The 14,154-nt window shown below is 41.9% G+C and overlaps 1 protein-coding gene across 1 annotated transcript in view; it reads left to right on the top strand.

The window, feature by feature from the left end:
* ranbp9 (RAN binding protein 9) overlaps window positions 1-14,154 on the top strand; it is a 43,382-nt gene that overhangs the window by 9,892 nt on the left and 19,336 nt on the right. Inside the window, exons 3-5 of the mRNA XM_079530391.1 lie at window positions 1,893-1,945; window positions 7,501-7,668; window positions 13,711-13,733. Coding sequence (XP_079386517.1) covers window positions 1,893-1,945; window positions 7,501-7,668; window positions 13,711-13,733 — 244 coding nt within the window. The remainder of the gene's footprint in view (window positions 1-1,892; window positions 1,946-7,500; window positions 7,669-13,710; window positions 13,734-14,154) is intronic.

The following is a 14,154-nucleotide window of genomic DNA, read 5'->3' as shown; positions in this document are numbered from 1 at the left end:
AATACTATGTGCGTATTCCCCCAAGGCACATGACTGGACTGGCTAGTCTACCATCGATTGACCTTCCGGGACCCGCAGTGATTAGCTGGTGTCTGTATCGGAGACCAGCGGCGTCAATTCATCACGCATTCCTAAGTATCGCTCTGGGTCTTTGATAGTCAGACTGCAGACCCTTGTCCACCGAGGGGCTAATGTGGGGTAGCTGGACACTGACTGAGTGAATTCATTTTTATATTCATTGATTTGTATATCGTCAATGCTTTTTGCGTACAAACCTTGGTATGTCCAAAATGTTACTTTTTTAGGAAAAAATTTATAAAATAAATCCCTAAATCATTTTAATCCGAAAATATTTTGGGCCAGTGACAAGATATGTTTCAAGATATTTTTTGACAATGGCATTATTAGCAGATCTATAAGCATACAACACATCGTGTTGTGACTGTGAGCTTTTAGATTGGCTATTTTCAAACAGCCTTTTTATATAGGGTTAAAGTTTAAATTATTTAGCTGGGGAGTCGGGGACCCCCTGGAACCCCTTCAAAAACCCCTGGGGGTCCCACGTCCCCGCTTTGAGAATCACTGCTTTAAACCACATACTGTACAATCACTGGCAGCCATAAAGAACCATTGAGAAAGGGAATTACAAAGCAGTTTAAATTAATCTTCTATGCAGTGTGTGGTCATGAAGTTAAAGGGGAAAACCACTCATTTTTAACATTGAACTATGTCATTAATATACCTTACACCGGGGCTCCACCGGGCGCGTCGCGTCTCCGTCACCGTCAGGGAATGTTCCCTTTTTAATCAATGAAGGGGGGCTCCACTGCCCACGTTGCGTTACGTGACTGCATTCAAATTTCCCCGGTTCGTTTTTTGACGCACACGACGGAGACGCGCCCGGTGGAGCCCCGGCGTTAGAGTTGTTGTGTAGAAGTAATAAAAGAGTCCCCCCCCCCCCCCCTTCTGTTTAGCCTAGAACTGGAGGTCTAGGCTTGGGTCATATGATCAGTGACATCACAAAGTTGTACTCTGCAAGCCAAAAAAATACAACTTTGGGATGTCACTGATCACATGACCCCAAGTTCTAGACCTCCAGTTCTAGGCTAAACATAAGGGGGGGACTTTTATTATTTCCACACAACACTATAAGGTATATTAATGACAGTTCAATATTCAGAATGAGTGGTTTTTCCCCTTTAAAAGTATATTTACTAAACTCCCCGCAAATGACACAAGTGTTAACAAACGCCTGATAGCATTGGGTTCAACACTTGATAAACCCCTCACTATCGTGTTAGATATGGGATGTAATTGGGGGATGTAATTTCCTGGGGTCTATTAGGACTATAGTAAATAATAAAAAAAGAAAACACCATAATATTTTGTAAAAAAATGTGTGAAGTGAGGGGCGCTAATATATTAAAGTAATTCATGTTGATTAGGTGATGTAATGGTGATGTAAAACAAATGTTGCAAACACAAACATTAAACGCTAATAACTAAAGAAACAATATGACGTAATGAGGCACATTATGAAGTAAAATTTCCCTTCACTGTCAATGACGTTTACAAAACAAACATTGAACTAAAGACAAACATTAAACCTGTGTATAGGAGGGGCTGGCGCCTTTCAAAAAAATCATATTTAGCCCCATGCTCGAACCCCCCTGTCAAACGGCCTAAATCCCTAAAACGAAAGAAAGCAGCAAATGAAAAAGAAAATGAACACTCATCTTTTACTTTCTCTAATAACAACCTAAAACATGAACCTTTCAAAACATGAATCTTGGTTGAAAAAAAACTAAAGTTGTCCTTTAAACCCTTTTATGATTTTTGATGAATACATTATTTTTGATGAATAAACAACTGTAAATAACTGTTCTCTGCAGGTACATGGGTATCGGCCTCTCCGCCCAGGGTGTAAACATGAACAGACTCCCCGGTAAGATTACACTTCTGTGTGTATGTACTTGTAGTATGTATGTGTGTGTGTGTGTGTGTGTGTGTGTGACAATGAAAGGTAAAGTTAGGTGTGTGTGTGTGTGTGTGTGTGTGTGTGTGTGTGCGTGTGTGTTAGTGTCTTTTGGGTGTGGTGTGCGTTCATTCCTGTATTGTTTTGCATGGTGTCCTGTTGTAAGTGCTTATGTGCGGGTGTCTCTTTGTGCTTCGGATGTGACTGTGTGTGTAACAGAGACTTGTAATTTGTATGTATCGTCTGTCAGACGTGACGTGGCTGCATCGGTGTGTTGTCATGTTGTTACCGGTTTGGGGACAGTGATCCTATATCGGTCTGGAAATATTTGGCAGCGTGCAGGAAATGCACTTGGATTCAAGTTATCATTTGTCACTACTGATTTCAGTTATGATATATATATATATATATATATATATATATATATATATATATATATATATATATATATATATATATTAGAGATGTCCCGATACTGTATCGGGAAAAGTATCGGATCGGCCCTTATTTGTCATATCGGTATCGGTGAATATGCCAGTCTAAACACAGATCCGACACAGGGGTAAGGAGTTGACACTATGGCAGGTAAATAAAATGTTCGGGCATGTGGAGTTTGCTTTGGAGTTGCCCAAACTGCAAGTGTACGTTTGAGTGAGGAGTCTGCTATAAACACAACACGAGATATAGCTATAAACACAACACAAGATCACGACACTGGTATCGGTATCGGCTAACACAGAAATTGAGGTATCGGGATCGGATCGGAAGCGAAAAAAGTGTATCGGGACATCCCTAATATATATATATATATATATATATATATATATATATATCATAACATAAAAGTAGCAGATCCACAAGCTCAAAGCGTGGCACCAAGCGACATATTTTTACCTGTTTTAATTAATTCTTTATCTTTTCTAGTTTTCAGTATTTACTGTCTTCTGCTGCATATATTTAACTTTGTTATTTGTTGTATATTAAAACCCTAAGACTTTCATAAAAGCAAAGGTTAAATGCCTTGATCTGCAATTGCTTCTAATGGTTGGCTGTAACAGCTGGAATGATAATACCTCAGCATCAGCAGTAGTATGGACACTGGAGGACTCCTTTCACACACCTTTCACAGATTGGGGACCTCAAAATATCAGCTGTGATATTTCTTTTAAGCTCTTTGACAAAACTGGAAAGGCAGGGTATGAAAAATAAATACATAAAATTACTTCACCCCAAACCTAAAGCCACACAACTGGCTCAATGCAGATGACATGTACCTACATTTATCTGTGATCTGTACCAAATGTGCGGTATTTCCTCTCCTTGGTTTTTGAATGTCAAGATCTGACCACTGAGGAAATTCTATTTATTTGTATCATTAATTTAGGGATGCACCGAATATTCGGCCACAAACTTTTCGCCCGAATAGTGGCAAAAATGCATATTCGGTAATTGGTTCTGTTTATTTTAGAGCCAAAACCGAATAGTCAAAGAACCGGGGTTACCTTTCGTACAGCTATGACCGCTATGGTGCAATAACTGAAAAATAAATAAATAATAGTAATCACTACAGAATTCATTCCATATGTTGATCTGACCGCCCCATGCCAAAGCTCCAGCGCTCGCCTAGCAGTCTGCTGTCACCCAGGCGGGTGCGTGCACGCTCTCAGGGTGTCTTACTGGTACTATATAATGTTGTTTTTTTTGTGGCTTTCGCCTTTATTTTATATATTTTATGGAGGGACAGACAGTAGGCTGACAGGAAATGGGGAGAGAGATGGGGGGGGATGACATGCAGTAAAGGCCGTCGGGATCGGGAGTCGAACCCGCGGCACACTGCCAGACTGGATTACCAGCCAAGGTGCCTGGACCACTGAGCCATGGCCCAGGCCTCTGGTACTATATACGGTATCTGATTTACTTTCATACCACTAAAATGGTATGAAAGTCATTTGGAGTGAATATTGGCCAATCAACGATCGCGATGGATCGGAGATTCGGAGCATCTCTACTCAAAACATGTGCAGCATGCGCCCAAAGAAACCTACAGCTGTGTCCACTGTGTGCATGTTATGACGGGGAGTGTCACATTCCACATCAGCCCCAAAGTTGTAGTTCAAAGGTAACCTGAATCCTGGCGCTCGGGTGGTAAAGTAGCTGTCCGCCGCTACAGAGACTAGGGCTGCGTTCGAATTGCTAGGGTTGTTCCCTACTCCCTACTCCCCATACGGGGACCCAGACTCAGTGGACTCAAATAGTGATTAATTCGGACAATACTCCCTGTATGGGGAGCACCGACTCTGACGTCAATATCGATAGAGGGCGCTATAGGTCCGCGGGTTCATGTACTTTTTTATTTGCATTGTAATCCCCATAGGGTTTTTTCAGATCGCCTCATAAAGAACTGTATGAAAAATAAACAAATCATCCCGGCCGTTTCACAAATAACATAGGCCTATGATTATTATCAATAAATATTATATCCATTATCCAGCAATATGAAAACAGTGCACCACCTTGACAATGTGAAAATTTCAGCAGCATGATTATGAACCCCCGCTAATCCTGGGGGGGGGGGGGGGGATACGGCAAAAGTAGCCGATCTACAAGCTCTGCTCACAATACGGACGTTAACAGAAACAGCAGTCCAATAAATTACTGCCTACATAATGAAGTTTTAATGTATTTAGCGCAATTCAATGAAATAATGTTAGATAACATATATTTTGTAATGGCAGGAATTAATTCATATTAATATTAAAAACATATGTTCGGAGACACAATTAATGTGTCTCACATGCATGTACAAAATATATATTGGACTTTAGCACATAGCTTTACAACCTCACCAACCTTAATCCAAAAACTATTAAAATATAAGGCCTTCTACAGCAAGCAACTCCTCTCCTAACGTCATGCGCTGGGCCTGGGTGATACAATGAATCAGATTAGTAATACTATTGCAAATGAATTGTTTTATCATGAATAAATAAAACAAAACAATTGCAAATAAATGCACAGATCATTTGTCTCGAGATCTGTAGCTTCGAGATCCGCCAGGGAAGAAAAGTTTAAAAAGTTTAAAAAGTACATTTGTGTTGATTTCTTTCGCTGGTTCAACTTCTGCCTCTTCTGAGTTGGAGCGCAATAAGCGCATGCATGCAGAAGCAGCGCACGTGCGTGCAAACGCGGGCATGTGCGCTCAAGAGCGAGCTTGCGCAATGCATTATGGGGCAGATTTGCTTCGCTGTGTTTTTGTAGTGACCATCGGATGGTCCCTACAATTCCCGGTGCATTGTGGGATACTTCAGTCCACTACATTAGGGTGCAAAAATGCTCACTACATATTCGGACACTATAACAAAATGGCGGAACCCCAAAGTAGTGCACTATATGGGGCATAGGGAATGAATTCGAACGCAGCCTAGGGCTTTGAATCCACCGTGGTGCATGCGGATTTGTCCAGCATCTTATGTGTCACTTCAATGAAACGGACACATTTTGTGAATGAGTTTGAATGCTGAAAGTAGGTAGCTTGTTTCACCTCATTTGGGCTGACCCCAAAAAATGGAATATTCGGAAGCTTCTGAAGGCACAAAATTCGAATAAAAAAAGAATAGTTTTCTATCTTTACATTTTTTATAAAAATGTCTGCAAATGTATCCTAATATAAATCTAAGCATAACATAGCTTGCTGCTTATCAGAAATGGATATTAAAAATATCTTTTCGTGAACAGAAATGCCAGCTTCCATTTTGTGGCTTTTGAGGCTCTTTGTGGAATAGTTGTCTGGCTACGGGGGAATAGGTGAGAGAGTAGGCTGTCACACGCTTCCTCCTCCTGCACTGTGTGTGTGTGTGTGTGTGTGTGTGTGTGTGTGTGTGTGTGTGTGTGTGTGTGTGTGTGTGTGTGTGTGTGTGTGTGTGTGTGTGTGTGTGTGTGTGTGTGTGTGTGTGTGTGTGTGTGTGTGTGTGTGTGTGTGTGTGTGTGTGTGTGTGTGTGTGTGTGTGTGTGTGTGTGTGTGTGTGTGTGTGTGTGTGTGTGTGTGTGTGTGTGTGTGTGTGTGTGTGTGTGTGTGTGTGTGTGTGTGTGTGTGTGTGTGTGTGTGTGTGTGTGTGTGTGTGTGTGTGTGTGTGTGTGTGTGTGTGTGTGTGTGTGTGTGTGTGTGTGTGTGTGTGTGTGTGAGAGAGAGATCGGACCACACAGGGTGGTTGTCCCTAGCTGCATCTCACTCCACCAGCACCCACAGGCCCTGACGTAGGGCAGAGATCGGCCCTAACAGCCCCCCTCGGTAGAAAGATAACAGGAGGCCGGCTGTCCGCTGAAGCCATCCCAAGTCCCAGCTAGTTGGCTGCTGGACACCAGGGGTGGAAGAATACTTAACTACTTAAATCCTATGATTGAGTCCCTCAGTGGTGTCTTTGCTGTTTTCGCTCAACATTAAATATCTTCGCTGAAAGCAGCTGATGGACAAGCTTGTCGATCTGCAATTTTCTGCGAAGGTTTTCCCTCAAAGAATACGGGTTTTAATTAATGCTTGAGGAAAAGGATCTGGAAAGTATAGAAAAAAGGGGTGGTTTATGTATCTTTGTAATCACATTCTAAATCTGCAAAGTATTACAGTGGAGTCAAAACAAAAAAGGTACAATATTTGCTTCTGAAATCTAGTGGATTAGTAATTGTAAATATCCAAAAGGCAAAGTGCCTCAAAATTGTACTCACTTGTACTTGAGTAAAGTTACTGGGTTACTATTTCCAGTTTCCACTACTAATGCTGGCGGCTAATAACAATTAGCTAATTGCTTCTTCTCCAGGCTGTATTCGAGACTGCAGTGGTGTGTGTGTGTGATGGATGATGCAACAGCAGCATTTAATAATCTAGCCCTGCTGTAATTTACTGCAGGCTGTCATGGTTGTTTTTCTACACCGCTGGCAGGATAAATCAGCTCAGTGTGTGCTTTAGGACAGTCAGTCTCATTTCTCAACCTTCTTTTCATTTCAAGGACCCTCTCCACCCAGTTTGATATGCATGATAAAAAATAAATCCTCCTCTGTGGTCATTTAACTCTTCAGAGTGTACAAACGGAACATAATGTACCCTTTGATCCAATTGGTTCCATTTGTAATCTCTCGGAGTGCAAATGTGCTACACCTGCCATGTTGAGGACCAACACAGGTGTTTTCAATTAGTCTATAACAGTCTGATTAGCATAGAACTAATTAATCTGTTAGCAACACCTGTTTGGTCCTCAACATCTTAAATATGTAATTTAGCTGGGGACCCTCTGGAACCCCCAGCCCTCACTGACCCTTGGGGGTACCAGGACCAGTGTGCTAGGAGTCCCATTGATGCCCACAGGTATAACTGTAGGCCAGTGGGTAGTAATGCAATTTGTGCCTAAGCAATTCCTAACTTTTCGAAAAAACAACCTTTTAGACCTTTTACATTGTCTTCAACGTGGTTGTACTTGGACACAATGATTGCAATATATTTTTGCTTGTGATGTAAAACCTCTTCCAATCCTCAGGTTGGGACAAACATTCGTATGGTTACCACGGCGATGACGGCCACTCCTTCTGCTCGTCAGGCACCGGCCAACCATATGGACCCACGTTTACAACGGGCGATGTGATTGGCTGCTGCGTCAACCTAATCAACAACACCTGCTTCTACACAAAGAACGGACACAGCTTAGGTACAAAACAATACCTTGGTGATGTGTACACCATCGCTGTTTGTGGAAAAAAAAACATGCGTCTCAGTGTTTCAACTTTTTATGTTTTCTTTTTTGTAAATTAATGCCACATAAAGGCCGTTTTAGACGGGGAGCGCATTCTCATTTGGATCATCGGGGATCACGCTGCGATGTCATGTGCAGACGTGTAGCATTGACAAAAAGTTGAACACAATCCGTCTCTTGCACGTGAATGCGACTGCGGCCGCTTGCGTAACCGCACCTGTCACTCTTTGTGAGCTTGTAGATCTAATTGTGTCTACGGGCTTTTACACATTGAACCAATTGTGATCTGTCGGGTGGAAACCAAATGAACTGTTACTTTTCAAAATTCTAAAGTAGCAGATCTACAAGCTCAACTCAAGCCTTGCACCGTGTTTTGAGCTTTTGAGTTTTGAACTGCTACTTTTCTGTATGATCATATGTTAACGTGTTAATTTACGAAAAAACACAAATTGTAAATGAATAATAGAGATTATATAGATTAGAATATAGAGGTGTCTATGGACTGTTCATGTCACGTTATTTCAGTGGTATCTACTTGCTAGTTCGTGTGCAGTACTTATTTAGACTAGTCATTGGTTAGACCAGTCATTAGTCCTACAACCTATCTCAAACCCTCACCCTAACCCTAACCTCCCACGGGGCAGCAAACCTATCCTTAACCCTCTCCCAACCCTTAACGCACCCTTCACCAACCTTAATCCGGTTGTTTTAACACACCCCTCACCAACCTTAATCCGGTCATTTTAACGCACCCCTCACCAACCTTATGTCTGTGGTTCTCAAACCTTTTTTTTTGTATTAATTTATTTTTGCCTCAGTACTCTTTCCCTGATTTCTGAATCGAAGTACCTTTTTTACCCGACTAACATTTAGCTTGGAAAACTCAATGAGAAAACGATACGTTGCTGTGGGACAGAAACCTCTTATCTCCATATTCTAACCTTTTGTGTTTTCTCATAAATTAGCCCTACTACTTGATCATACTACAGTGTCACACAAAAGCCTCTAAAGTAGCAGATCCACAAGCTTGTCGATCTGCTACTTTTGCTACTTTCGAACTTGAATTGGACATGAGGTTTCCACCCGACGGAGACAAATGGCTAGCATGCTATTTGCCTTTCCTTTGCTCTCTGCAAAGCTGCCATTGTGTGAGAGACGGCAGGTAACCACCCGATGTGTGCGCGCACCCACGCATCTACCACGAGGGACCCACTTAATGTCATCCCACCACCCCCTGCGTGCCAGCACTGCAGTGGATGCAGCGAGGCAGAGGGAATCTGGGACGGTGCAGGAGACTTTTTACAGTCGACTAAAATGCAAAGTGAAGTCATTTATTGTCTTCTCTCAATGTGACTCCTGATGCTCAATTCTGGAAATTGAGCTTCACGAGTCGCATTGTTCTTAATTCATTAAGAACAACAAAGTTGTTTCCGACAGCACTTTAATTTGGGCCTGTAACTCATGGGCACAGACTAGAGCAGTAAACGTTCATCTAATATCTCTCACTAAGTATAGTGTATTCTGGTTAAAAATATCCGTTGTGTGTAGTCACTGTGTGCTCTGAGGCTGGAGTAGTCTTTACAAGACACCATTGTACAACTGCGGAAGGGGAAAGAAGGCTGAACGAACTCTTCGAGAGACAGAACATAGTGGCAGATAATATCTCCACTTTCCATGAGATGAACACGATCGCATTCTCCCCACTTCCTCCAGTGACTGGCAGTGAAGTGATTTTGCTCTGGTTGGCCTGTTCGAGCGCGTGTCAGGTTCTTGATCCGACCAGAGTTTTTGGGTGTGAAAGGCACCTGAGTGTTGAGCAGAATGTCGTGATAGTCCGGCAGCAAACAGGCTTTTTTTTGTTCAAAGTGGGATTTGGTATAAAATACTGTCTATATACATTCATGAATCCACCAGCAGTCAACATTGAGCAATTTCTTTTATAGGGGGTTATATGTGACCATACCATTAACAACCTATATAAGACAAAATTGAATTATGCTTTAAGTACCATGATGTGTCAAACTAGGGGGGTTTCATGATTCTGAATAGAGCCCGACCTATACATCGGTCGCACCGATGTATAGGTCATTTTGGGTGCCGATACCCGACATTGGACATCAGTGTTTATTTAATCCGATGTCCAGATGTTTTAGTCATTGACATGCAGCGAAGCAGCATGCTCCGATGTCTGCTCCGTAGTGATGTGACAACAACTACACTAAAATCTAGTGTTGTAGTTCTCGAGACATGGTCTCGTCTCGAGACCGGTCTCGAGACCACATTTTCGTTGTCTCGGTCTTGTCTCGGTCTCGCGCCTCTCGCCTTTTTTGTCTTGCGGTCTCGTCTTGGTCTCGCCCCTCATTTGTCTTGGTTTTGTCTCGGTCTCGCGCTTCACACCTTTTTTGTCTTGCGGTCTCGTCTTGGTCTCGCCCTTCATTTGTCTTGGTCTCGTCTCGGTCTCGGACCAATTGTCTCGGGTCTCTTCCCCCACCGAGACCACTCGAGACGAGACAATGCAAAACGTTCTATCAACTCGATCGCAAGGACTGATCCCATTCATATTAACATTAAAGACAGCTGTAGGAGCGCAGCGCAGCGCTGAATTAGAGCACACGTAATCTTAAATCTATTGAAATTGGGTTAGAACATGTTCTGATTGTATGAAATGATATCAGGCTGGCATAAATAAAGTGTCGGCCGGGTGGCGGAGAGTTACACAGCGCCACAGCCTGACTTTTTTGGTATAGTGCGAACGGCGTCGGTGCGGCTTGCGAGGCCTCGCGCTAGACAGCTTTTTTTTATTCTTTGAAATGGGAACGGGGCTAGCTCTCTCTCTCTCTCTCTCTCCCCCCGTCTGTGTGTCTGTCTGTCTGTCTCTCTCTCTCTCTCTCTCTCTCTGTCTGCCTGTCTGTGTCTCTCTCTCTCTCTCTCTCCGTCTGTGTCTCTCTCTCTCTCTCTCTCTCTCTCCGTCTGTGTGTCTGTCTGTCTGTGTCTCTCTCTCTCTCTCTCTCTCTCTCTCCGTCTGCCTCTCTCTCCGTCTGCCTCTCTCTCTCTCTCTCTCTCTCTCTCTCTATTAACTATTTAATTACATATTTCCATTTTGCACCAATATTATACTACCATGTCTTAATACAGTGTTGCTTTTTACAAATAAAATAAGCAAATTAAGGTTGATCACAAAGTTAGTGTGGGTATCAGCAGGCTACTTTGATGGGAATGCGACGGGTTGAAGAACAACCGCTGCAGGGTTTGACTGTGAACAGTGAATCATTCTAGTTTCTTACCTTGTGGCTCATGCTAGTCATTTGAAGAATTTTATAATCCAATAATTGTATAATCCAAGGTTTGTTTGTCTGGAGATCCAACGCTATGTCATATTATTAAAGTAAGTAAACTTTAAGAAGCGCTGGTCATTGTGCTGCAGTCAGTGAGAAGCTGGTCCGCTCTGCTAATTGATCTGACCTATATATTTGCGCAACTGACTGGCATGAGGGTAATTACTTATTTGGCAGCACCTGCAATTCCAATAGGACATTTGAAAAGGCTTTCATATATTAATATTTTTTTCTAATAAGGTTTGGCCTTATAGATTTTGTATAGTTTTGGATATTGATTCATTAATTAACACAAAAATGTTTCTCCCAGGCGGCTCTGATGTGCATGCCTCATTGTTATTCATTAATTGATATTTAAAATAAATATTTGAATGAATCATGCTGTAGTAGGCCTATACCTAATTTTGTAAAATCTATTTGCACTGCAGTGTTTCAGATCAAGATTGTTTTCTGTGCCTATCAAATAAGAGGGAAAAATTGTCTTGGTCTCGGTCTCGACCTGCTAGGTCTTGGTCTTGGTCTTGGTCTCGGCCCCCTAGGCTCGCAGCGGTCTTGGTCTCGGTCTCGACCTGCTAGGTCTTGGTCTTGGTCTTGGTCTCGGCCCCCTAGGCTCGCAGCGGTCTTGGTCTCGGTATCGGTCTCGACCTGCTAGGTCTTGGTCTTGGTCTCGGCCCCCTAGGCTCGCAGCGGTCTTGGTCTCGGTATCGGTCTCGACCTGCTAGGTCTTGGTCTTGTCTTGGTCTCGCTTTAGGTGGTCTCGACTACAACACTACTAAAATCTGGTAAAGACTTTTAACAAACAACGTGCACATTCTCTTAAACAAACATTTCTCCTTATGTCTCTTCGTGTGCACCATACTCTCGTCCTCTCTCTCTCCTAATTATGGTCCGCAGCTGTGCGCACACACACACACACACACACACACACACACACACACACACACAGTGCAGCAGTTAAATAACTACAACTAAGTACTTTATAGAGTGATCATGTGTGTGTTCTTGACTTCTTGTTCTTAATGTGGGTTTATCAGAGCGCGAGCACACTACAAGCTTAATCGTCTTCTAGGCTACTTGTATAACGCCAAATAAATAGATATTAACAATTAAGGTTTGTATGAGACGTTAATTCCCCATGCTGTGTGTGTGCTTAATCTGGGCGGAGGAGGTCCCACGACGGTCACAAACACGTTTTGTTATTCACTTGTTGCACACATAGCCTATCCCCGGCCCTTTCCTATTACCAAGCACGAATAAAATACAGAATAAATAATGCCATTGTGTCAAATAAATGACTAATGTATTATTGCAAGGTGCATTTGTGTAGTGTATCACAATGCTGAAAAGCTCAGTTTCCTGTATTCTCTCATCTGCCACTGCTTGAGTGGCAGTACTAGTTCACTTGAGAAAGTAGTAATTCACTTGAAAAAGAATAGTTGACCTAAGCTGGCAAACGGCAACGTGTTTGTGTTTTTTCATTAAACTTAATTATTTTCTTGTAATGCAGCTTATAGTAAGTGGAGACTTAGAACTGTTATGGTGCCCCAGCTGCCAAACTGCTAAAGGGGTTTACTTTTCATTCAAATAAAAAAAAATCAATGCTGCTGAGTTGGATGAGAATGCAGTCAGACATACTGCAAGTTTACAGATTATTTTATTTTTATGAAAAGGATAAGATATTCTGATATTGCACATGTGTGTTTACATTCTATGCTGTATGACTTCAGGGTCAGGGTGCAGTTCATTTTGATACAAAAGCCTTATGTGCCAAAACATTATTTAAATGTTCTCAATGTTGTATTCTATTAACTTGAATAATTTTTTTTGTAATTTATTTTAAGTTTAGACGTTTTTAAAATGTATTTTTTATTTTAATTGATTACTAAACATCGGTCCAAAACATCGGCATCGGTGGTGTAGGTCTCTCCAAAATCGGTATCGTGCAAAAATAATGCTTGCAATGGATTCAGAATCATCAATATCCCCTAGTTTCACACGTCACATGCTACTTAAAATTTGAAATGTTTGCCTTTTATGTAGGTTGTTAATGGTATGGTCACATATAACCCCCTATAATGTTGATAGCTGGTCAATGGTGAATGTATGTACTGTGTATATAGACAATATTTTAGGCCAATTAAAAAAAACTCAACACCCCCGGCTGCTGGACTATGACTATGGATTTATGTTCCGCCTGCTGGCTGCAGCCTTGTTCCAGCAGACAAGGTCACAGGCTGTCAATCGGCCAATCATCAAAAGGTTGCCTTTTCCTTTGCAGTCTTATTTATTACTAGCCGCTTTTTTACAGCATCTTTCAACTTCTTGAAGTGCTTAAGGTTGCTTATTTCTCCATGTTGGTTTGTAATAAATAATAACGATCTAAATGTTGACGGAGACGTTTGTTGGATAAAAATGTGCTGTGGTGATGGTTAACCCATTTTGGGCGGTAACCCCTTTTGGTGTTAGCATTATGTTATGCTTTAGCTATTGAAAAATAGCACATCTACAAGCTCATTTTTGAAAAATCGAAGAACGACTGACATAGAAACATAGCTTTTTCAGAAAACTGTCAGGATGTAGAAGACATTTTTAGAATCTGATCTCAGGTCAAAATGGGTTAAGAGCTCCAAAGTGCTGACATTCTCTTTCTTTTATCTTTCAGGTATTGCCTTCACAGATCTACCGGTAAGTGTCTTAACTCTACTTTCTATTATTCAGATGTCCTCATTGGTGTACACAATAGCCAGGTTCATGCTCTTTTGTACAATGTAGTCATGTGCCAAAGAAATTGCAGATGTACAAGTTCACAATTCAATGCATCGGTGACGTGTTGAGGACCCCTGCTGTAGACCAAGGGTTCCCAAAATTGTCAGGCTGAAAACAAATATATATATTTGATCTTGGGACCCCCCCACCCTAACAAGCACTTGGAATTGTAGGCATTACATTTAGTTTGGCTATTTTAGCCAAACTACGAGCTGTGAGCTTGTAGATCGGCTAGGGTAGGTACTTTGATGAGAAGTTCTTATGGGTGATCTCGGCGCTTACTGTGGGCCCTCCTGGACATCAAGATGTCTTTAATATATGAAGTCATTGGAACGTGTAT

The sequence above is a fragment of the Electrona antarctica genome (genome assembly GCF_951216825.1).
Source record: "Electrona antarctica genome assembly, chromosome: 19".
Taxonomy (NCBI): Eukaryota; Metazoa; Chordata; class Actinopteri; order Myctophiformes; family Myctophidae; genus Electrona; species Electrona antarctica.
This window is presented reverse-complemented; position numbering and strand designations above follow the sequence as displayed.